This window comes from Entelurus aequoreus, linkage group LG07 (assembly GCF_033978785.1).
Source record: "Entelurus aequoreus isolate RoL-2023_Sb linkage group LG07, RoL_Eaeq_v1.1, whole genome shotgun sequence".
NCBI classification, from domain to species: Eukaryota; Metazoa; Chordata; class Actinopteri; order Syngnathiformes; family Syngnathidae; genus Entelurus; species Entelurus aequoreus.
The window spans coordinates 82,377,279-82,403,296 of record NC_084737.1 but is presented as its reverse complement, the minus strand read 5'-3'; the positions used below and the strand labels follow the sequence as shown (position 1 = coordinate 82,403,296).

Here is a 26,018-nt window from a genome sequence, read left to right as displayed (position 1 = left end):
ATAGCAACAAAGGCCTGGATGATCATAATAATGATCTGACTGCACTTCCTGATCTGGATCAAATCCTTTTGAGAATTTATGAGCTCATTTCAAACCGTCCTGTGATTCGCAGACAGTCAAACCTTTTTGAACGGAAAGTTTCTTCACCATGAACTGTTTCGGAAACTTTCGAACTCTGCGGATGAAAGGCAGACATGCTATGTAATGGTCGATTTGAGCATGTTTTGTTTTGTCATACAATGGATCTGTTAGTATCTCTCGAATATGTGGAGTAAAAGTATTGAATGAATTGAGAAAGGAACTCAAACAATTAAAACAAATTGAAAAATTACAATACAGATATCAAGATGATACTTCAACTGGAAATACTAAATGAGTAAAGTATATTAAATGTACAGTACAGGCCAAGAGTTTAGACACACCTTCTCTTTCAATGTGTTTTCTTTATTTTCACAACTATTTACATTATTGATTGTCTAGGGTTGCAAAATTCCGGGAATATTCAAAGTTGGAAACTTTCCATGGGAATTAACGGGAATATATTGGAATTAACAGGAATTAATGGGAAATAATGGGAAATTAATGGGAAATTAAAGGCCTACTGAAATGATTTTTTTTTTATTTAAACGGGGATAGCAGATCCATTCTATGTGTCATACTTGATCATTTCGCGATATTGCCATATTTTTGCTGAAAGGATTTCGTATAGAACAACAACGATAAAGTTCGCAACTTTTGGTCTCTGATAAAAAAAAGCCTTGCCCCTACCGGAAGTAGCGTGACGTAGTCGGTTGTTCGCTTCCTCATATTTTCCTATTGTTTTCAACGCAGCTAAAACAATTCGGACCAAGAAAGCGACGATTACCCCATTAATTTGAGCGAGGATGAAAGATTCGTGGATGAGGAACGTTAGAGTGACGGACTTGAATGCAGTGCAAACATATCTTTTTTCGCTCTGACCGTAACTTAGGTACAAGCTGGCTCATTGGATTCCACACTCTCTCCTTTTTCTATTGTGGATCACGGATTTGTATTTGAAACCACCTGGGATACTATATCCTCTTGAAAATGAGAGTCCAGAACGCCAAATGGACATTCACAGTGACTTTTATCTCCACGACAATACATCGGCGAAGCTCTTTAGCTACTGAGCTAACGTGATAGCATCTGGCTCAAATGCAGATAGAAACTAAATAAATAAATCCCTGACTGGAAGGATAGACAGGGGACGGCGTGGCGAAGTTGGTAGAGTGGCTGTGCCAGCAATCGGAGTGTTGCTGGTTACTGGGGTTCAATCCCCACCTTCTACCATCCTAGTCACGTCTGTTGTGTCCTTGGGCCAGACACTTCACCCTTGCTCCTGATGGGTGTTGGTAGCGCCTTGCATGGCAGCTCCCTCCATCAGTGTGTGAATGTGTGTGTGAATGGGTGAATGTGGAAATACTGTCAAAGTGCTTTGAGTACCTTGAAGGTAGAAAAGCGCTATACAAGTATAACCCATTTATCATTATTATATAAGATCAACAATACTATTAAACCATGGACATGTAACTACACGGTTAATGCTTTCCAGCCTGGCGATGCTTAACAATGTTGTTGCTAACGACGCCATTGAAGCTAACTTAGCAACGGGACCTCACAGAGCTATGCCAAATACATTAGCTATCCACCTACGCCAGCCAGCTGTCATCTGCTCATCAACACCCGTGCTCACCTGCGTTCCAGCGATCGACGAAATGACAAAGGACTTCACCCGATCACAGATGCGGTCGGTGAGACGGAAGAAGTTAAGGTGAGTTCCGCGGCTAACGCGTCTGCTATCCATCTCTGTCTTCCTGGTTGTGTTGCTGCAGCCAGCCGCTAATACACCGATCCCACCTACAACTTTCTTCTTTGCAGTCTTCATTGTTCATTAAACAAATTGCAAAAGATTCACCAACACAGATGTCCAGAATACTGTGGAATTTTGCGATGAAAACAGAGCTTTTTTGTATTGGATTCAATGGGTCCGAATACTTCCGTATCAACCGTTAACGTCACGCGCATACGTCATCATATCTAGACGTTTTAAACCGGAAGTTTAGCGGGAAATTTAAAATGTCACTTTATAAGTTAACCCGGCCGTATTGGCATGTGTCACAATGTTAAGATGTCATCATTGATATATAAACTATCAGACTGCGTGGTCGCTAGTAGTGGCTTTCAGTAGGCCTTTAATGGGAATAAACATTGAATGCAACATGCTAGATCTTGCAGCATGATTATTAGCTAAAACAACCTGATTTAATGCAAATTCAGTAGAATTTCAACCCTACACAGTGCATTCCTCAGTCACATGTGCAGTGCATTCTTCCATCACATGCACAGATAATTCCCAGCATGCAACACACTACAGCAGGGCTATTGAGGCCACACTAGTATTTGAGCCCGAGGACTTCATCCAGTCAGGTAAGTGTTGATGTAGTAAATATATTTGATCTATGGTATTTAAGTGTAATAGAGGTGTAATTGCTTGTTACTGTATGACTGTAGACTACTCCAGCAGACTTCCACTCAAGCTAGCTAGCTGTTCCTGTACTTGTTCAATTATTTTGGGTCGATATCTCTAGCTAGCTAGGTTTATGTACCACCACAGTCTCATAATGAACCGAAAATATTTCTCCGTTAGCTGTGATGCTAATTGTATCTATGTTAAATCCCATTCATTTATGCTAACAACGTTAGCGATCCCAATTGACCTTTTTTGTGATGTGTAAAGTTCAACTAGCAAATACTAAATCAAAAGGTGTAGTTTCCTCTGCCTTCTGTTCTGCTAGCCATTCTGTTGTCGTACAAGAATGTAGCTTATAGTTTGATTTAGCATGTTCATTTATTCATCTAGCCTATTTCTATTCATTTGTCCATCAGTCAAATATTTTTAAAGACTACTCCAATTGTTTAGCTGGCTATTTATATCTGTGTGTGGCATTGCATTAGTGTTTTACAAGAATAAATTAATACAAACAGAATAATGCCACGTACACCATCTGATGTGTGGAGACATTTCACCCCAACCAATGTAGGCGAAAAGGCGGTGTACATTTGCAAATACTGTGCAAAGAGCTACGTCAGGTATGCCACAAAGATGCAGCAGCATATAGACAAGTGCCCAATAATATATCATTATTGTAAGTCCCCATTCATTCCCATATATTCCCATGAATTCCCATGGACGGTGTCCAACTTTGAATAATCAAAAAATGGTCAATATTTCCAAACTTCCCGAGCTTAACTTCCCGTGGTAAATTTCCGGAAAGTTTCCGGAAATTTACCGAAAACTTTCCACCCCTTTGCAACCCCAATATTGTCACATCAAAACTATGAATGAACACATGTCAGAGTTATGTACTTAACAAAAACAATTTAAAATAACTGAAAACATGTGTTGTATTCTAGTTTCTTCAAAATAGCCACCCTTTGCTCTGATCCCTGCTTCGCCAACTCTTGGCATTTTCTCCATGAGCTTCAAGAGGTAGTCACTTGAAATGGTTTTCACTTCACAGGTGTGCTCGAAGCTCATGGAGAGAATGCCAAGAGTGTGCAGAGCGGTCATCAGAGCAAAGGGTGGCTATTTTGAAGAAACTAGAATATAAAATGTGTTTTCAGTTATTTATTTATTTTTTGTTAAGTACATAACTCCACATGTGTTCATTCATAGTTTTGATGTGACAATCTACAATGTAAATAGTCATGAAAATAAAGAAAACGCATTGAATGAGAAGAAGGTGTGTCCAAACTTTTGGCCTGTACTGTATATCAAACAAACCTTTAAATGAGCGGTCACTGCAAACTTGTGCGGTTTTTGACTCCGCTCCCTCCTACTGGAGTGCTAGCCACTTTTGTCGTTGTCTTTGGTAAAATCTTGAACTCTTCCGCCCGTCTTGATGACCTCTCGGCGAACTGTAAAGAAACGTTTGTCCTTTTGGCGATTTGACCGGGTCGTACAGCCGGAAAACAACGCAGGCGTAGGGGCATTTTTCTTTGGGAAAGGCTAAACGGCGCCAACTACCCTGAGAACAGACCTGGCTTGACCACCGTGGGTATAGTACAGGGGTCGGCAACCTTTACCACTCAAAGAGCCAATTTGACCCGTTTCACAAAATAAAGAAAACAATGGGAGCCACAAAACTCTTTTGAAATTTAAAATGAAATAACACTGCATACAAAGTTTATTTTTGCTTAGTGCTATGTATAAACCAGGGGCCGTATTTATCAAGCTTCTTAGAGTGCCATTTTACACTTAAGTCCTGAGAATTTGCAAAATTTAGTCCTACTCTCAAACTTAAGAATAAAAGCTTTTTATCAACGTTCTTAAGTCTAAGAATCACTCCTACTCTCCACGATATTTAAGAGACCTTCAGAGGTGTCTTAAGTGGTTAGGAGTTGCCAGCAGGGGATGGCACTGAGGCGAGAGAGACGTGCGCGAACATTCAGGGAGCGGAACAATGTTTGGTTTTTTTTGATGACGAGCAGCTGATCAAACGGTATCGTTTAGACAGAGCGGGTATTCTTTTTGTCACAGATTTAATACTTTTCGATTCCTTGTTGATTTCTGCATGTGTCTGCAGTGGGCTAGTATATATAGAGCCACCCACACCAGTTTCAAATTAGTTGCCTAATTAATGAATTGGAAAGAAAATGTTATGACAGTAGCGTATGTGTGTGGCCGTGAGGTGAGTGACGTCAGTGAGTGTGTGGGCGAGAGAAGAGAGGGAGCGGTAGCGTGAGTGCCGGCGGGGACTAGTTTGTTTTGTATTATTTTGTAGTTTATTGTCAAAATATACACTCCCATTGTCCACTTCAATATTTCCAAGATATTTCTTTATTCTCAGACAACGGATTCCCTTCCGTGATTGGTCATTTCTATGGACACAGAAATGACGTCACCTAAAATTGCGTTTACGGCACATAGTAATGTCGTAATTCAGCTCTGAGTGTGACACTTAAGATTCAGTCCTACACTTCGCTGAAAGTGTGAGTAAGACGCTTGATAACTAACTTTTAAGTGCAGCTTTCAGCCAAGAATGTATTTACTCTTAAGTCAACTCTTAGCAGACTTCTTAGGAGTCATTCTAAGAAGCTTGATAAGTACGGCCCCAGGGGTCTAAGACCCGCGGCCCGCACCTTAATATGAAAATGTAATGTTAGTGCGACCCGCGAGTTTTATATGAATGCCGCTTGACAGCATCACACTTGCCAAACCATCCAATTTTACCGGGAGACTCCCGAATTTCAGAGCAACTATTCTATCTAATGTCTGCTGATTTTCACCCAAACAACAATAATAAGGGCATACTATGACGGCACTGCCTTTAGCGCCCTCTACAATCTTTACAAACAGCGTGCAAGCCCAGTCACATGTTGTATACGGCTTCTACAGACACATTCAAGTGACTGCAAGGCATACTTGTTCAACAGCCATACAGGTCACACTGAGGGTGCCCATTTAAACAACTTTAACACTCTTACTAATATACGCCACACTGTGAACCCACACCAAACAAGAATGACAAACACATTTCGGGAGAACATCCGCACCGTAACACAACATAAACACAACACAACAAATACCCAGAATCCCATGCATCCCTAACTCTTTACACCCCCGCCCACCTCAACCGACGCACGGGGTGGGCGGAGTTTGGTGGTAGCGTGGGTGTATAATGTTGCCCGAAAGAGTTAGGGATGCATGGGATTCTGGGTATTTGTTCTGTTGTGTTTATGTTGTGTTCCAGTGCGGATGTTCTCCCGAAATGTGTTTGTCATTCTTGTTTGGTGTGGGTTCACAGTGTGGCGCATATTAGTAAGAGTGTTAAAGTTGTTTATATCACAACCCTCAGTGTGACCTGTATGGCTGTTGACCAAGTAGTATGCCTTTGCAGTCACTTACGTGAGAAAACAAAGTCCGTATACTACATGTGACCGAGCCGGCACGCTAACATGGTGTAAAAGCGGACGCGACGATATGTTGTAGAGGACGTTAAAGGCAGTGCCATCACGGCACGCCCTCAATATTGTTGTCCGGTGGAAAATCGGCGAATGTTGGCCCCGGGAGAGGCACTGAAACCCGGCAAGTATGCAGCTGAGCCGCATCAGAGTGGTCAAAGAGCCGCATGCGGCTCCGGAGCCGCGGGTTGCCGACCCCTGGTATAGTAGGTCGTGAGTTCAAACCCCGGCCGAGTCATACCAAAGACTATAAAAATGGGAGCCATTACCTCCCTGCTTGGCACTCAGCATCAAGGCTTGGAATTCAAGTTAAAGGACCAATGATTGGGATCGTTGGGGTTTGAACTCACGACCTACCAATCTCAGGGCGGACAATCGAACCACTAGGCCACCTCACCTCCCAGGGGGTTGAACAAGTATTTTCACCACACCGAGTGTGTGTGTGACTGTCAGTGGTACTTTGCACAGACCCGAACACCTCGTGTGGTGTTCGGGTCTGTGGGACCCGTTTACATTTTTTTATTAAAAGCAAAATTATACAATTAATTCATTTTTCAAACTGAGACTCACTGACTTTGGCTCATTTTCTGTGAAGAACATATATCAGAATACATATTTAATGACCACACACCATACACCCCCCCCTACACATTTATATTACATATAAGATGTCCGGGTCCACTGGACCCGGGGCTAATAGAAGTGTGGAAATTGATGTTCTGTGTACCACACACACACACACACACACACACACACACACACACACACACACACACACAGATACACACACCCAGCAGGCCTAGACAGGAGGAGGACAGAGTGTAGGTACACAGAACATCAGAGGGTCAAATGTGTGAGAAAATGAGAGCAGACAGTGTTGACAAACAATGTTGCAACCTTGTGTGGGAAGCGCAGGTGCAGAAACACAAAAGAAGAATCCCTGTGGGATGCACAAACTGGCAGATACATTTTCCGTGCAATGTTCATATTGTTGTTACTCAGCCAGTGTTTGTGGGTCTGATGGACCCGTTGCATTTTGTGGTTTTTAATGCCTCACAATCAAACACTTTTATGTTAAAATACTGAACAGATGTTTATTGGTATAAGGTAAACATCTGTTCAGTATTTTAACATACAAGTGTTTGATTGTGAGGCATTAAGAGCCACAAAATGCAAGGGGTCCATCAGACCCACAAACGCTGGCTGAGTAACAACAATATGAACATTACACAAGGGTTAAATGAGCTGGACCTGAGACCATTCAAAACCAGGCAATAGACCTTTGGGAGCAAATTAATACAATTTCATTGAGCAAATAGTAAAAATTAAGTTTTAAATAAGTTTAGGTTTGTGTTTAGGCCTGCACAGAAGGCCTTGCAAACCACTGGCACTCTCCCACTCTTGTTTGAACGTGTTGAATTGTGCAAATGTACAAAATGTGATACATTCCAATGCAACGCCATTAGGTACGGTATGTTCGAAACCATCTCCTCAGGTTCCTCCGGTGTAGCCTCGTTCCGTATTACTCTGAAACTTAAAGGCCTACTGAAAGCCACTACTAGCGACCACGCAGTCTGATAGTTTATATATCAATGATGAAATCTTAACATTGCAACACATGCCAATACGGCCGGGTTAACTTATAAAGTGACATTTTAAATTTCCCGCTAAACTTCCGGTTGAAAAGGTCTATGTATGATGACGTATGCGCGTGACGTCGATGGTTGAAACGGAAGTATTGACACACCATTGAATCCAATACAAAAAAGCTCTGTTTACATCTCAAAATTCCACAGTATTCTGGACATCTGTGTTGGTGAATCTTTTGCAATTTGTTTAATGAACAATGGAGACTGCAAAGAAGAAAGCTGTAGGTGGGATCGGTGTATTAGCGGCTGGCTGCAGCAACACAACCAGGAGGACTTTGACTTGGATAGCAGACGCGCTATCCGACGCTAGCCGCCGACCGCACCGATGATCGGGTGAAGTCCTTCATCGCGCCATCGATCGCTGGAACGCAGGTCAGCACGGGTGTTGATGAGCAGATGAGGGCTGGCATAGGTGGAGCGCTAATGTTTTTATCATAGCTCTGACGAGGTCCTGTAGCTAAGTTAGCTTCAATGGCGTCGTTAGCAACAGCATTGTTAAGCTTCGCCAGCCTGGAAAGCATTAACCGTGTAGTTACATGTCCATGGTTTAATAGTATTGTTGATCTTCTGTCTATCCTTCCAGTCAGGGGTTTATTTCGTCTGTTTCTATCTGCATTTAAGCCCGATGCTATCACGTTAGCTCTGTAACTAAAGTGCTTCGCCGATGTATTGTCGTGGAGATAAAAGTCACTGTGAATGTCCATTTGGCGTTCTGGACTCTCATTTTCAAGAGGATATAGTATCCCAGGTGGTTTCAAATACAAATCTGTGATCCACAATAGAAAAAGGAGAGAGTGTGGAATCCAATGAGCCAGCTTGTACCTAAGTTACGGTCAGAGCGAAAAAAGATACGTCCTGCACTGCACTCTAGTCCTTCACTCTCACGTTCCTCATCCACAAATCTTTCATCCTGGCTCAAATTAATGGGGTAATCGTCACTTTCTCGGTCCGAATCTCTCTCGCTGCTGGTGTAAACAATGTGGAAATGTGAGGAGCTCCACAACCTGTGATGTCACGCTACTTCCGCTACAGGCAAGGCTTTTTTTTAGCAGCGACCAAAAGTTGCAAACTTTATCGTCGATGTTCTCTACTAAATCCTTTCAGCAAAAATATGGTAATATCGCGAAATGATCAAGTATGACACATAGAATGGATCTGCTATCCCCCGTTTCATTTCAGTAGGCCTTTAATGTCATGCGGTCTATCGTCCAATGAGCTTTGTCCTTAGTCAGTGTGCTACTCTGCCACCAGGTTCACCATCTGCCATAAAACAGAAGTGATCAAGAACACGTTGAACCCGGCATGGCAGTCCTTCACCATCCCCGTTCGAGCTCTCTGCAACGGCGACTACGACAGGTCAGGAAAGAGCCGTCAGAATCTCGCATAAATGCATAAAACCGCCTGGATGTTTCCATCATGCATGCATTCCTCGCGTCCGTCATTCGCCGCTTATGCAAGGCATTCTAAATGGAGGCGATGACATCACCTGTTGCCGGGGCGGTCAGAATAATGCCAGCAGTCGGTCATGGTGTCCCGGGGACCAGCGCTGGTGTTATTGAGACCGACTCTGCTCCCAAACGACAGTCTGCATTACCCTCACCTTCCCACCGCGCTGAGCAGATGTGGCGGCCACTTGCAGGCAGGTGCACTCCGCATATACTTACCGTCCTCCAGGGGCTCGCGTCTCGCTGAGCTCGCCCTTGAGGGAATAAGAGCACGGTGTTACATCCCAAAAAGCCCTGAAGCCGGAATTATAGGCTTGCCTTCACTCTTGCCATTCCATACTCTGGCCCGTAAATAAATAAAGAAAAGATACTGCACTTTTTTAATGCAATTTTCTTGGATTTCTTTTCACAATTAAAATCAGACCAAAACACAGGAAGGCATGAACATTGTCCATACATATTTAGATGATGCCCTACTATTGATCCTGATTTAAACCCTTTTGGATTTGGCCCCAAAGCCCACCTGTATCCAGGGTGGTGTTTCTTGAGTTTGTAAACAATAACAAAAACTACTTAAAAACGATATGGATATATCAACCATATACTGATACTATACTTGGTATTGTTACCGTCTGTAACAGGGGTCAGCAACCCAAAATGTTGAAAGAGTCATATTGGACCAAAAATACAACAACCAAAAATCTGTCTGGAGCCGCAAAAAACTAAAAGTCTTATATAAGTGTTATAATGAAGGCAACACATGATGTAAGTGTCTATATTAGCTATAATAGCCTACTATCAAAATGACTTTAAAAGTCTTATATAAGTGTTATAATGAAGGCAACACATGATGTAAGTGTCTATATTAGCTATATTAGCCTACTATCAAAATGACTTTAAAAGTCTTATATAAGTGTTATAATGAAGACAACACATGATGTAAGTGTCTATATTAGCTATATTAGCCTACTATCAAAATGACTTTAAAAGTCTTATATAAGTGTTATAATGAAGACAACACATGATGTAAGTGTCTATATTAGCTATATTAGCCTACTATCAAAATGACTTTAAAAGTCTTATATAAGTGTTATAATGAAGACAACACATGATGTAAGTGTCTATATTAGTTATATTAGCCTACTATCAAAATGACTTTAAAAGTCTTATATAAGTGTTATAATGAAGACAACACAATATTTAAGTGTCTATATTAGCTATATTAGCCTACTATCAAAATGACTTTAAAAGTCTTATATAAGTGTTATAATGAAGACAACACATGATGTAAGTGTCTATATTAGCTATATTAGCCTACTATCAAAATGAATTTAAAAGTCTTATATAAGTGTTATAATGAAGGCAACACATGATGTAAGTGTCTATATTAGTTATATTAGCCTACTATCAAAATGACTTTAAAAGTCTTATATAAGTGTTATAATGAAGACAACACATGATGTAAGTGTCTATATTAGCTATATTAGCCTACTATCAAAATGACTTTAAAAGTCTTATATAAGTGTTATAATGAAGACAACACATGATGTAAGTGTCTATATTAGCTATATTAGCCTACTATCAAAATGACTTTAAAAGTTTTATATAAGTGTTATAATGAAGGCAACACATGATGTAAGTGTCTATATTAGCTATATTAGCCTACTATCAAAATGACTTTAAAAGTCTTATATAAGTGTTATAATGAAGGCAACACATGATGTAAGTGTCTATATTAGTTATATTAGCCTACTATCAAAATGACTTTAAAAGTCTTATATAAGTGTTATAATGAAGGCAACACATGATGTAAGTGTCTATATTAGCTATATTAGCCTACTATCAAAATGACTTTAAAAGTCTTATATAAGTGTTATAATGAAGGCAACACATGATGTAAGTGTCTATATTAGCTATATTAGCCTACTATCAAAATGACTTTAAAAGTCTTATATAAGTGTTATAATGAAGACAACACATGATGTAAGTGTCTATATTAGTTATATTAGCCTACTATCTAAGGCAGACACAAATCTTCGTTGGCAGAAATGCTGTATTTTATTTGTTATTCTACACATGTTTGCAACATTCAAAGTCATTAGTAAAATGGAGACTTCTCACAGGATGAGATAACTTGTGGAAATGACTGGTTCAGGCTGTCTTCTTCTAGTGGATGTATTACAATCGTTGCGAGCTGGGTAACATTTGCTGTAGTCTGGAACAACACGGCACACAAACAGAACTGCAGCCGATATTAAAAACAGATCATGTGTCATAAGACATGTACATATAAATTAAATACACAGAGGACATAAATAAAGGGAATTAAATGAGCTCAAATATAGCTACAAACGAGGCAGAATGATGCAACATGTACATCCAGCTAGCCTAAATAGCATGTTAGCATCAAACATGTCTGATTAGCACTCCGACAAGTCAGCAGTATCAACAAAGCTTGGCTTTTGCGCATTCACGCACAGCATACAACATTTGGTGGACAAAATGAGACAAAGAAGGAGTGGCATAAAAACACGTCCTTCTTCTGTGGCAGCGTCGGAGAAAGTTGTGCATGCAAACAAACTACGGTGAGTTCAAGGGTCGCTGAAACGAGTAGGGCGAAACGGTGTTTGCCAAATACAAATTGAATGTAAACGGTGGGATTTCCAACAATTAGGAAGGTTTGTGTCATATTTTAAAACAAAAAATAAACATTTTTCTTCATGTTTTTCTATTTTCACACATCTGTGAAAGAAGTCCAGGGAGCCACTAGTTGAGCCTGTGGCTCTAGCGTCCCGGGTTGCTGACCTCCGGTCTATATGTATGGCTCCGCCAACCTCCAGTGATAATGATACTTGGCAGAAACATAGTGGAGGTGAGGATTTGTGGCATGGCAGGTGTGAGAGCATCCTGACCTTGTGCCGTACGAGGTGATGCCAATCTTTCCTCATTTGTTGTAAACATGGCGCAGCTCTCCTGCTAGCCAGCATAGCTGAGACGGCAGAGACTCAGGAGAGTTTCCAAACCTGCAGGCGAGAGTTACATTTCATGTCCTCATGAGACTCCAGCGCTCTCCGTACGAGACTGAAATAAAATGTCAAGATGTGCAATGAGTGAGTCGTATCATCCTGCTGAAATTGGACATTTACCAAAGACCTTTTTTTTTTGTAAGTGCATGAATGCATTCATCATCTGCTTGTCCTGCTGAGACACTAAAATGTACTTCAACTGAACAATTCATTGGGAAACATAACTAATCAATAACATTTACACATGCATTTCATAATCGACAGCAGGTCACTCATTTAAAACAATCTGAAATTAGAAGTTCTTTTTTTTTTTTTTGTCTGGCAGTTGCAGATGAACAAAATTGCTGTGATTTATACAAACCCCGTTTCCATATGAGTTGGGAAATGGTGTTAGATGTAAATATAAACAGAATACAATGATTTGCAAATCCTTTTCAAGCCATATTCAGTTGAATATGCTACAAAGACAACATATTTCATGTTCAAACTCATAAACTTTTTTTTTTGTGCAAATAATCATTAACTTTATAATTTGATGGCAGCAACACGTGACAAAGAAGTTGTGAAAGGTGGCAATAAATACTGATAAAGTTGAGGAATGCTCATCAAACACTTATTTGGAACATCCCACAGGTGAACAGGCTAATTGGGAACAGGTGGGTGCCATGATTGGGTATAAAAGTAGATTCTATGAAATGCTCAGTCATTCACAAACAAGGATGGGGCGAGGGTCACCACTTTGTCAACAAATGCCTGAGCAAATTGTTGAACAGTTTAAGAACAACCTTTCTCAAGCAGCTATTGCAAGGAATTGAGGGATTTCACCATCTACGCTCCGTAATATCATCAAAGGGTTCAGAGAATGTGGAGAAATCACTGCACGTAAGCAGCTAAGCCCGTGACCTTCCATCCCTCAGGCTGTACTGCATCAACAAGCCACATCAGTGTGTAAAGGATATCACCACATGGAACACTTCAGAAACCCACTGTCAGTAACTACAGTTGGTCGCTACATCTGTAAGTGCAAGTTAAAACTCTCCTATGCAAGGCGAAAACCGTTTTATCAACAACACCCAGAAACGCCTTCGGCTTCGCTGGGCCTGAGCTCATCTAAGATGGACTGATACAAAGTGGAAAAGTGTTCTGTGGTCTGACGAGTCCACATTTCAAATTGTTTTTGGAAACTGTGGACGTCGTGTCCTCCGGACCAAAGAGGAAAAGAACCATCCGGATTGTTCTAGGCGCAAAGTGTAAAAGGCAGCATGTGTGATGGTATGGGGGTGTATTAGTGGCCAAGACATGGGTAACTTACACATCTGTGAAGGCACCATTAATGCTGAAAGGTACATACAGCTTTTGGAGCAACATATGTTGCCATCCAAGCAACGTTACCATGGACGCCCCTGCTTATTTCAGCAAGACAATGCCAAGCCACGTGTTACATCAACGTGGCTTCATAGTAAAAGAGTGCGGGTACTAGACTGGCCTGCCTGTAGTCCAGACATTGAAAATGTGTGGCACCTAAAATAGCAGAAGGGAGACCCCCGGACTGTTGAACAACTTAAGCTGTACATCAAGCAAGAATGGGAAAGAATTCCACTTCAAAAATGTGTCTCCTCACTTCCCAAACCTTTACTGAGTGTTGTTAAAAGGAAAGGCCATGTAACACAGTGGTGAACATGCCCTTTCCCAACTACCGTAATTTCCGGACTATAAGCCTCACCTGACTATAAGCCGCACCAGCTAAATTTAGGGGAAAATACAGATTGCTCCATATATAAGCCGCACCCGACTATAAGCCGCAGGGTTTTGATGTGTAATTAGCGTAGTATATAGGGGTTCCTGCTACCACGGAGGGGATTGTCGGGACAGAGATGACTGTTTGGGAACGCAAAACGTCCCATTTATTAACAATAAATCTTTAAATCATTCAATCAAACTTTCACATCTTTGACATGGCGAACAGAATTCGTGCAGAGTACAAATAATATAACGGTGCAAAGTAACACAAAGTGCTCGCCTGTACGTTATCAAAATAACCAGCCTACCGGTATATGAAAAGTCAGTCTTTAATCATTGTGTCATCGTCTTCCTCCTGCGTACTAAAACCACCCAAATCCTCTTCGTCGGTGTCGGAGAAGAACAGGCCGTAAATAAGCCGCACCCTTGTATAAGCCGCACCCTTGTATAAGCCGCAGGGACCAGAACGAGGGGAAAAAGTAGCGGCTTATAGTCCGGAAATTACGGTACTTTGGCACGTGTTGCAGCCATGAAATTCTAAGTTAATTCTAAGTTTATGAGTTTGAACATGAAATGTGTTGTCTTTGTAGCATATTCAACTGAATATGGCTTGAAAAGGATTTGCAAATCATTGTATTCTGTTTATATTTACATCTAACACCATTTCCCAACTCATATGGAAACGAGGTTTGTACATATTTTATCTGGCTTCTTGTTGCCAGATCAAATTGTGCACAGAAGCCCAATTAGTCAAACTGTAATTTAAGCTTTTGCTTTTGTTTGAGGTTGTTTTGGTTTTTAACTTGAGACACGTGTATCATATCAACAGAGTGAGAACACAGTAATGATAATAATAACAACAATGATAATGATGATAATAATATTATTATTAATAACACTACTGTTACTACTTAAAATAGTAATAGTAATATTCATAATAATGATAATATAGTACAAAGTATTCATATGCAATTATCTCCATTCTTTTGTTGTTCTACTGTCTAAGTCAGGGGTGTCAAAGTCACTTTAGATGGGGGGGCGGGGGGGGGGGGGGGGGGGGGGGGGGGGCACATGGAGGACAATCTACTCCCACGTGGGGCGGACTGGTAAAATCACGGCACGATAACTTCAAAACAAAAAAACATCTTCAGAATGTTTTGTTTCAAAACAGAAGAAGCACATTCTGAAAGTGTTCCAATCATTACGTTGTTGGTTTTTTTTTCGTGTTTGTTTTTTAATTTTTATTTTTATTGACATCCAGCATCAGACATTCCTATCCATTACATCATATTCACATACATCATAAGTGAAGTGAAGTGACTTATATTTATATAGCGCTTTTCTCTAGTGACTCAAAGCACTTTACATAGTGAAAGCCAATATCTGAAGTACATGTTTAAAGCAGTGTGGGTGGCACTGGGAGCAGGTGGGCAAAGTGTCTTGCCCAAGGACACAACGGCAGTGACTAGGTTGGCGGAAGCAGGGTTAGAACCTGCAACCCTCAAGTTGCTGGCACGGCCGCTCTACCAACTGAGCTATACCACCCAGATATCATACATCTGTTGTCTGCCCTAAATGTCAAAATATATATACTTTCTTATATTCCAACCATATCCCCCCCCCACCCCCCCAAAAAAAAATAAAGAAACAGCAGAAAAACAAAATAGTATTTGCAAACACATCAATTAAATAAAGAAATAAACAAAAAATATAATAATAGTACATTATTAATAATAATAATCAGAAATAGAATACAATAATATAAACATATCACTGCAAAAAGTGAAATCTAAGTAAGATGAAATATGTCAAATAAGGCTGATATTTGCTTATTTTCTGTCTGATAAGATCATTCTTCTCACTAAGCACATTTGATGTTAGAGTGTTTTACTTGTTTTAAGTGTTTTGCTCCTAAATGATGTCAGTAAGATATTACAGGTGAGATTTGATGAGCTATATTGAGTAAAACATGCTTGAAACTAGAATATCAAGTGTTGCAAAGCTGTGTCATCAACACTCACAAGTAGGAAACTACTTTTTTAAAGTCATTATTTCTTATTTCAAGCATGAAATTAAAAAAAAATCATGACTTTGACACAATTGTGTCTCATAATTAAAACAGATGACAGCCAAATGGACTTTGCTGTTTTATTTTCAATGAAACAATAGAAAACACATATAGTAGTACAGTCAGCACAGTACAGTAAACTGACAGTTCATATTTCAACATTTAACATTTCTAACAATTTTAAACAGAAATAGTTCATGCACATTCAGATGAATTCTTCCAAATGACAATTAAAAATGTTTTGTCCGGGGGCCGGGCTGTATATATGCGCACTAATTGACTGAAAGAGCACGCACTTGACGCAATGATGTCATGTTATCCATGGAAAAATGCATTTTTAGACAATATGATTTGCCTGAGCGGCTAGGAGACCCCGAGAGTAACAAGTAGCCTTGTTGCCTTTCCATTAACAACAATAAACTAGTTTTTAGTATTAGTTTGCTGCTTTCAAGACATGTAATGCCAAGCGCATATCATTATGTGGAGATAATGGCACTACCATTTCAGCAACATATTGAGCAAAAAGGTCTCTTTTTTTTCCTACCAAGAAAAGTGCAGTTGTTATTAGGTTTGACAGTCCTGGTCTAAGTCATGTCTCAGCTACCTCCTTACAGCTTTGACACAACACTTTTTTTGCAAAGAGGAGTTGTTCCATAGACGGCTACCATCTTTGCACTTCCAATGATGTCATCGTCATGTCTCAGCGTTGTTCGGAATGGTTCCAAGTGCACCGATCATGTTCACTTTTGGTGCTCTGCGGATTCTTTGGACTTCCAACGTTTGATCCTGATATCATTTTCTCCTCCTACGAGGGTAATATCTGGTCGATTGTGATCTGCGCAGATGGTCATGACCCAGGTGATTCTGATAACCCCGTTCTGTGCCGCTGCCAATGGCTGATTATCATACCATTTGTCAGCACATTCTATATCAGAATCCGAATCAGGATCAGAAATACTTTAATAATCCCTGAGGGGAAATTAAGATTTTCAGCACAATCAATTTCAAGATCTGACAAACAATACAGGGAGACAGAACAGGATCGCTGACGGGTCTGCCAACTTCAGGCGCCCCTTACAAAAAAGGTGAGAAACAGGTAAATGCTGTGGGGGGAGTGAGAAGAAAGAAAAACATCAGTCTAAGCCTGAGCCCCTGGAGAGGGGGTCCAAACTGAGGCCAAGGAGAGAGAGAAAACAACCTCATAGCAATAGCACAAATAAACATGTGTGTAAGAGGGAAACATCAAAGAACACTAAGGACATTAAAGACATTAATAGAGCAGAGATGATGCAAACTACCATTTCTACACACAGCCACAAAAGTAAAACAACAAATAAACAAACACATACCGTCAGGTTCAAACACCAAACTATCTATTAAACAAGACAAGAAGCAAGGAATCAAACAGAGACAGGATTCAATTTCGCTCATGAGGAGAGCGTGTGTGGAACTGTACCCTCGCACAGTGTCACCCCACCGCTCTGAGAAACAAGCTCCCCGCTTCATCATTTATTTGGGCATTTCCTGATTACATAGCTTCTAAGGGGAGGTGGTCATAAACAGCTGCTGCACTGGGCCATAAACAGTTCAAACAAAAAGGTGCCTGGAGCGGTGTCAGGTTTGCCCCCTCTCCGCTTTGTAGATTTTCGGGTCCGTCCTGTGGCTGTCAAAGAACTGAGAAACCGACACCTCTACGGCGCATTCCATCGCACACAGTGGAGGTTTACAAGCGGTCTGTCTTTTGATGGATAAGATCAAAGACAGCTTTTGTCTTCACGCAGGGCAACCTGAACTCATAGCAAACGAGTTGTGTGATAACTTATATACAATTATTCTGACATATACATTATGGTGGCCTCTGCGGTGTTCCACGCCATGGTCTGCTGGGGTGGGGGGAGCATGGCCAGAGACAGGAGCAGACCCAACAAAGCAACCAAGAGAGTTGATTCCACCATCGGCCGCCCACCAACTCTCGGCCAGTGTCCAGTCCGCATGGATGAGCAAGGATGCATCCAAGGAGACCGAGGTGTCCGATACCTGCTCATTCAGCCGAGACACTGTGAAGATTGTCCGACCCGGTGCTCAGCGCCAGCTCCGCAGCCCAGGCTCTTCGCCCGCATCTCCTCCAGTCTCTCCAAACGGACTCTGGTGTGGCAGAGACCCAGCAGCGGGTCTAAATTGGCCAAAAGGCTCCCGGGAGGCAGATCCAGAAGTTCACAAAAAAGCACCTCAGAAGTCAGGAAAGTGCCACCCTAAAGTCCCAAAAGGGTCCCGAACCAAAAGGCAAAAATAAACACAGAGAAACATCAGGAACACAAAAGGATGACACAAGAGCACAGAGCTCCTGCCACCAGCAGCCACTACAGCAGCGCCATCTTGGGAAAAAAATAAAATTAAAATAATATCCATCCATCCATTCATCCATTTTCTTCTGCTTATCCGAGGTCGGGTCGCGGGGGCAGCAGCCTAGGCAGAGAAGCCCAGACTTCCCTCTTCCCAGCCACTTCGTCCAGCTCCTCCCGGGGGTTCCTGAGGCGTTCCCAGGCCAGCCGGCAGACATAGTCTTCCCAACGTGTCCTGGGTCTTCCCCGTGGCCTCCTGCCGGTTGGACGTGCCCTAAACACCTCCCTAGGGAGGCGTTCGGGTGGCATCCTGAGCAGATGCCCGAACCACCTCATCTAGTTCCTCCCGGATGACAGAGCTTCTCACCCTAGCTATAAGGGAGAGACCCGCCACCTGGCGGAGGAAACTCATTTCGGCCCGTGATCTTGTCCTTTCGGTCATAACCCAAAGCTCATGACCATAGGTGAGGATGGGAACGTAGATCAACCAGTAAATTGAGAGCTTTGCCTTCTGGCTCAGCTCCTTCTTTACCACAACGGATCGATACAGCGTCCGCATTACTGAAGACGCCGCACCGATCCGCCTGTCGATCTCACGATCCACTCTTCCCACACTCGTGAACAAGACTCCGAGGTACTTGAACGCCTCCACTTGGGGCAAGATCTCCTCCCCAACCTGGAGATGACACTCCACCCTTTACCGGGCGAGAACCATGGACTCGGACTTGGAGGTGCTGATTCTCATCCCAGTCGCTTCACACTCGGCCGTGAACCGATCCAGTGAGAGCTGAAGATCCTGGCCAGATGAAGCCATCAGGACCACATCATCTGCAAAAAGCAGAGACCTAATCCTGCAGCCACCAAACCAGATCCCCTCAACGCCTTGACTGCGCCTAGAAATAATGTCCATAAAAGTTCAGAACAGAATGGGTGACAAAGGGCAGCCTTGGCGGAGTCCAACCCTCACTGGAAACGTGTCCGACTTACTGCCGGCAATGCGGACCAAACTCTGGCACTGATCATACAGGGAGCGGACCGCCACAATCAGACAGTCTGATACCCCATACTCTCTGAGCACTCTATAAAAATAATAATACAATTTAAAGGCCTACTGAAAGCCACTACTAGCGACCACGCAGTCTGATAGTTTATATATCAATGATGAAATCTTAACATTGCAACACATGCCAATACGGCCGGGTTAACTTATAAAGTGACATTTTACATTTCCCGGCAAACTTCCGCTTGAAAAGGTCTATGTATGATGACGTATGCGCGTGACGTCAATGGTTGAAGCGCAAGTATTCAGACACATTGTATCCAATACAAAAAGCTCTGTTGTCATCTCAAAATTCCACAGTATTCTGGACATCTGTGTTGGTGAATCTTTTGCAATTTGTTTAATGAACAATGAAGACTGCAAAGAAGAAAGTTGTAGGGGGGATCGGTGTATTAGCGGCTGGCTGCAGCAACACAACCGGGAGGACTTTGAGATGGATAGCAGACGCGCTATCCAACGCTAGCCGCCGGCCGCATCGATGATCGGGTGAAGTCCTTCGTCGCAACATCGATCGCTGGAACGCAGGTGAGCACGGGTGTTGATGAGCAGATGAGGACTGGCATAGGTGGATATCTAATGTTTTTATCATAGCTCTGTGAGGTCCCTTAGCTAAGTTAGCTTCAATGGCGTCGTTAGCAACAGCATTGCTAGGCTTCGACAGGCGGCACAGCATTAACCGTGTAGTTACATGTCCAGTGTTTGGTTCGGCGTCTCCTGATAGTAGTATTGTTGATCTGCTGTCTATCCTTCCAGTCAGGTGCTTATTTATTTTGTTTCTATCTGCATTCAAGCACGATGCTATCACGTTATCTCCGTAGCTAAAGTGCTTCAACGATGTATTGTCATGGAGATAAAAGTCACTGTGAATGTCCATTTGGCGTTCTGGACTCTCATTTTCAAGAGGATATAGTATCCCAGGTGGTTTCAAATACAAATCCGTGATCCACAATATAAAAAGGAGAGAGTGTGGAATCCAATGAGCCAGCTTGTACCTAAGTTACGGTCAGAGCGAAAAAAGATACGTCCTGCACTGCACTCTAGTCCTTCACTCTCACGTTCCTCATCCACGAATCTTTCATCCTGGCTCAAATTAATGGGGTAATCGTCGCTTTCTCGGTCCTAAACGCTCTCGCTGCTGGTGTAAACAATGTGGAAATGTGAGGAGCCTTTCAACCTGTGACGTCACGCTACTTCCGCTACAGGCAAGGCTGTTTTTAGCAGCGAGCAAAAGTTGCAAACTTTATCGTCGATGTTCTCTACTAAATCCTGTCAGCAAAAATATGGCAATATCGCGAAATGATCAAGTATGACACATAGAATGGATCTGCTATCCCCGTTTAAATACAAAAAAATCATTTCAGTAGGCCTTTAAAAAAAAAATCATACCTTCTGCACAAAACTCAGGGCCACCTTGTCATGGCGCTTTCTGTACTCTTTTTGTGGACATGTCAGACTGTTTCAGTGGAGTTCCCACACAATATGTAGTGGTGGCTCTGAGGTCTTATCTCTGCTCTGTCTGTTCTTAGAGTCTGTTGTTGTGCAGCTAGGATCAAGCCTTCAGTCTCCTTTTTTCAAGGAACTTTTTTCTTAGCCATCTCCAAGAATCCTCTCCAGCTACATTTGTTGTGCAAACTCCCCAAGCAGGGCTTCTCCTTCCACTTTTTGACTTTCTCCTCACTTGTCCTCTTCTTGGTAATCATAGAGGCTATCAACCTCAACTAAGACCGCTTGAAGCATCCACTCTGTGGTCTCTCCAAGAATATGGATCTATTTATGAAAGAGGGGTTTTTGTTACCAAGTTAAAGGTATTTAATGATAATACAAGCATGTTTAACACATATAGATTCCTTTCTTTTATGAAGACAAGAATATAACATGATGCCAAACACATATCATGATGTCAAGATAATGGCACTAGCATTTACTTCATTTAAGAATATTTTTCAACATATTGAGCAAAAAGGTCTCTTTTTTTTTTTTTCTACCAAGAAAAGTGCACTTGTTATTAGTGAGAATATACTTATTTTAAATGTTCTTCTTCTATTGGCAGATCATTTTGCTTTTGTAGTGAGTCTCATTCTGCATTGTGTAGTTTTTTAAAATAAAGGACACTTCGCCATGCCGTCGGTTCTACAAAAGCAAAATTATCTGCCAAAAAAAAAAAAATTAGACCTTTTTGCTCAATATGTTGAAAAATATAATACGGCTAGCGTCGGATAGCGCGTCTGCTATCCAAGTCAAAGTCCTCCTGGTTGTGTTGCTGCAGCCAGCCGCTAATACACCGATCCCACCTACAACTTTCTTCTTTGCTGTCTTCATTGTTCATTAAACAAATTGCAAAAGATTCACCAACACAGATGTCCAGAATACTGTGGAATTTTGAGATGAAAACAGAGCTTTTTTGTATTGGATACAATGTTTCCGGATACGTCACGCGCAAACAACATCATATCGAAACGTTTTCAGCCGGAAGTGTGGCGGGAAATTTAAAATGTCACTTTATAAGTTAACCCGGCCGTATTGGCATGTGTTGCAATGTTAAGATGTCATCATTGATATATAAACTATCAGACTGCGTGGTCGCTAGTAGTGGCTTTCAGTAGGCCTTTAATGCGCCTTATAATCCGGTGCGCCTTATGGTCCGGAAAATACGTTATGTGGGACCATGTCAAATGCCTTTTTGTAGTCGATCCAAGTCATTGACACGTTTGTTAACCTTCTCCGGCAATTCTTCAGGATTTATTTACGGTATAAGCAACTGGGCTTTTTTGTTTTTGTCGGCGTGATTCCTTCCTGCAGCCATTCTGCTCATCCGCGAGCAGTGCTTGCTCTTTTCCGCTCCTTCCCCATTATTCAGGTGAGCAGCTTCCACGACTTGGGCAGGCAGGTGATAGGACGATAATTGCTCACCTGGATGCTCACCTTCTAAATGAGCACGGCTCTCGCTCTGACCTCCCACTCTGGCACATTTCCGTGGCTCACACAGTAGTTATAAGTGTAATTGCAGTCGAGGGTGTAGTCCTGGCAGACTCTTAAACCACAAAACTTGTACTAGGTCAAGCCTTCCAGCTTACTCACTTCAGTAATAATATTATTATTATTATTATTTATATTAATATTATTATTATCATTAGTATTAGAGTGTCTACATTGCAAAAAGTGAAATCTAAGTACGATTAAATATCTCAAATAAGGCTGATATTTGCTTATTTTCTGTCTGATAAGATCATTCTTCTCACTAAGCAGATTTGATGTTTTACTTGTTTTAAGGCAGGGGTGTCCAAACTGTTTCCATCGAGGGCCACACACTGAAAAATCAAAGCAAGCGGGGGCCATTTTGATCATTTTTATTTTTTTTAAAACAATGCTATATATGTATAATAAACAAAAACAATGCATAATGTATAATAAATGTATAATAAATATACATTTAGGCCTCCACTCAGGCTTGATCCCGGGGACGCCATAGAGTTTAGGTTAAAAAAATATATTAAAAATGTGTCATTATTTAGTAGTATTATTATTATTATTCAAAGTTTAAATATCTAGATCAGGGGTCACCAACGCGGTGCCCGCGGGCACCAGGTAGCCCGTAAGGACCAGATGAGTAGCCCGCCGGCCTGTTCTAAAAATAGCTCAAATAGCAGCACTTACCAGTGAGCTGACTCTATTTTTTAAATGTTATTTATTTACTAGCAAGCTGGTCTCGCTTTGCCTGACATTTTTATTTCTAAGAGAGACAAAACTCAAATAGAATTTGAAAATCCAAGAAAATATTTTAAAGACTTGGTCTTCACTTGTTTAAATAAATTCATAATTTTTTTTACTTTGCTTCTTATAACTTTCAGAAAGACAATTTTAGAGAAAAAATACAACCTTAAAAATGATTTCAGGATTTTTAAACACATATACCTTTTTACCTTTTAAATTCCTTCCTCTTCTTTCCTGACAATTTAAATCAATGTTCAAGTAAAAAATGTTTTTTATTGTAAAGAATAATAAATACATTTTAATTTAATTCTTCATTTTAGCTTCTGTTTTTTCGACGAAGAATATTTGTGAAATATTTCTTCAAACTTATTATGATTAAAATTCATAACAATTATTCTGGCAAATCTAGAAAATCTGTAGAATCAAATTTAAATCTTATTTCAAAGTCTTTTGAATTTCTTTTAACATTTTTGTTCTGGAAAATCTAGAAGAAATAATGATTTGTCTTTGTTAGAAATATATCTTGGTCCAATTTGTTATATATTCTAACAAAGTGCAGATTGGATTTTAACCTATTTAAAACATGTCATCAAAATTCAAAAATTAATCTTAATCAGGAAAAATGACTAATGATGTTCCATAAATTCTTTTTTTTAAGTTTTTCTCTTCTTTTTTTCGGTTGAATTTTGAATTTTAAAGAGTCGAAATTGAAGATAAACTATGTTTCAAAATTTAATCGTCATTTTTTTCGTGTTTTCTCCTCTTTTAAACCGTTCAATTAAGTGTAAATATCATTAATTATTAATAATAACATAGAGTTAAAGGTAAATTGAGCAAATTGGCTATTTCTGGCAATTTATTTAAGTGTGTATCAAACTGGTAGCCCTTCGCATTAATCACTACCCAAGAAGTAGCTCTTGCTTTCAAAAAGGTTGGTGACCCCTGCTCTAGATCAACATTAAATCTATCTGTCAATATAACTTTTTTTTTTTTTAAGATTTAAGTTGTATGCCCTTTTTGTCAAAGAAAACTCTGTTTTTTTATGGAAAAAACTCAAAATATGCAATATTTTCCCCCAATAACATTTTAAAGTGGAACATTTCAGATTATATAATGATTGTAGCTCATAACATAACTCATAACAGCATTGATTTTAAGTTATTATTATTTTTTGAGCAATGACACTTAAAAAAAACTTCTTTTTTTTTCTTTTCATAAAGAAATATGTGTGCTTACAGACTGTATCCCTGCAGACTGTATTGATCTATATTGATATATAATGTATATATTGTGTTTTTTATGTTGATTTAATTTAAAAAAAAAATAAAAATGTGAGAAAAGTCGTCAAAAGTCCCCAAAAATGTTCAAAATACCTTCCCAGGTTCGAGTCCCACAAGTCCCGCCGCCGGCCGCGCAAGTCCCGGGATGCCCAAAACGTCCATAACACACCCAGCCGAGTCCCACGTGTAGGGGGGATAAAAGTTGGAAAAGTCGGCAAAAGTCCCAAAAATGTTAAAAATACCTACCCAGGTTCGAGTCCCACACTCTAATTTTTGTATTTTTTTTTCTTGTTTTTGAACACTGGCTTTTTGCAGTGCACAGCCCTGAGATGGGTAGGTTGTGAGTTCAAACCCCGGCCGAATCATACCAAAGACTATACAAATGGGAGCCATTACCTTTCTGCTTGGCACTCAGCATCAAGGGTTGGAATTGGGGGTTAAATCACCAAAAAATTATTCCCGGGCGCGGCCACCGCTGCTGCTCACTTCTCCCCTCACCCCCCAGGGGGTGATCAAGGGTGATGGGTCAAATGCAGAGAATAATTTCGCCACACCTAGTGTGTGTGTGACTATCATTGCTACTTTAACTTTAACTTATTATTAGTAGTAATAGTACTGTTAGTAGTAATAAATATAATAATAATTAACAAGGCAATTCAGAATGCTTTACAGATGCATAAAATCATGAATAAAAAGAAACTCTTCGTCAAAATAATCATACAATAATTCAACTACTGTATAGATAAAATATTTGGTAACACTTTAGTATGGGGAACATGTTCACCATTAATTAGTTGCTTATTAACACGCAAATTAGTAACATATTGGCTCTTAATTAGACATTATTAAGTACTTAGTAATGCCTTATTCTGCATGGTCTTATTATAACCCTAACCCTCTAACCCTGACCCTAACCAAATAACTCTAAATTAAGTTGTTGTTACTTAGAATATGTTCCCCATACTAAAGTGTGACCAAATATTTTTTAGTAGTCACAGTTAAATAAAAGGGTTTCAATATCCAGGCCTGTCTCACATCTTTGAAAGACTTTGCCAAATTTTAGGAGCTTAAAACTGAAATGCGTCCTTGTCGTGTCTATTATGAATTTCAAATGAATTTTAATGCACTGCAAAAAGTCAGTGTTCAAAAACAAGACAAAAATATACTATATTTATTTGAAATAAGCAAAATTATCTGCCAATAGAACAAGAAAATTCGGCTTGTCATGACTTTCCAAAACAAGTAAAATTAGCTAACTTCAATAAACCCAAAAATACCTTCAAATAAGTATATTCTCACTAATAACAAGTGCACTTTTCTTGGTAGAAAAAACGAATATGAGACCTTTTTGCTCAATATGTTGAAAAATATTTTTAAAATAAGTAAATGCTAGTGCCATTATCTTGACATAATGATATGCACTCGGCATGACATTTCTTGAAAGCAGCAAACTTATACTAAAAACTAATTTATTGTTGTTAATGGAAAGGCAACAAGGCAAGCGCTTGTTACTCTCGGGGTCTCCTAGCCGCTCAGGCAAATCATATTGTCTAAAAATGCATTTTTCCATCGATAACATGACATCATCGCGTCAAGTGCGTGCTCTTTCAGTCAATTAGTGCGCATATATACAGCCCCGCCCCCGGCCAAACATTTTTTAATTGTCATTTTGAAGAATTCATCTGAATGTGCATGAACTATTTCTGTTCAAA

At 40.5% G+C, this 26,018-nt stretch overlaps 1 protein-coding gene across 1 annotated transcript in view; it reads left to right on the top strand.

Moving 5' to 3' along the window:
* The window catches only part of LOC133654328 (copine-9-like), a 249,625-nt gene that overhangs the window by 181,911 nt on the left and 41,696 nt on the right, over positions 1-26,018 (top strand). The window contains exon 10 of the mRNA XM_062054640.1: positions 8,886-8,990. Coding sequence (XP_061910624.1) covers positions 8,886-8,990 — 105 coding nt within the window. The remainder of the gene's footprint in view (positions 1-8,885; positions 8,991-26,018) is intronic.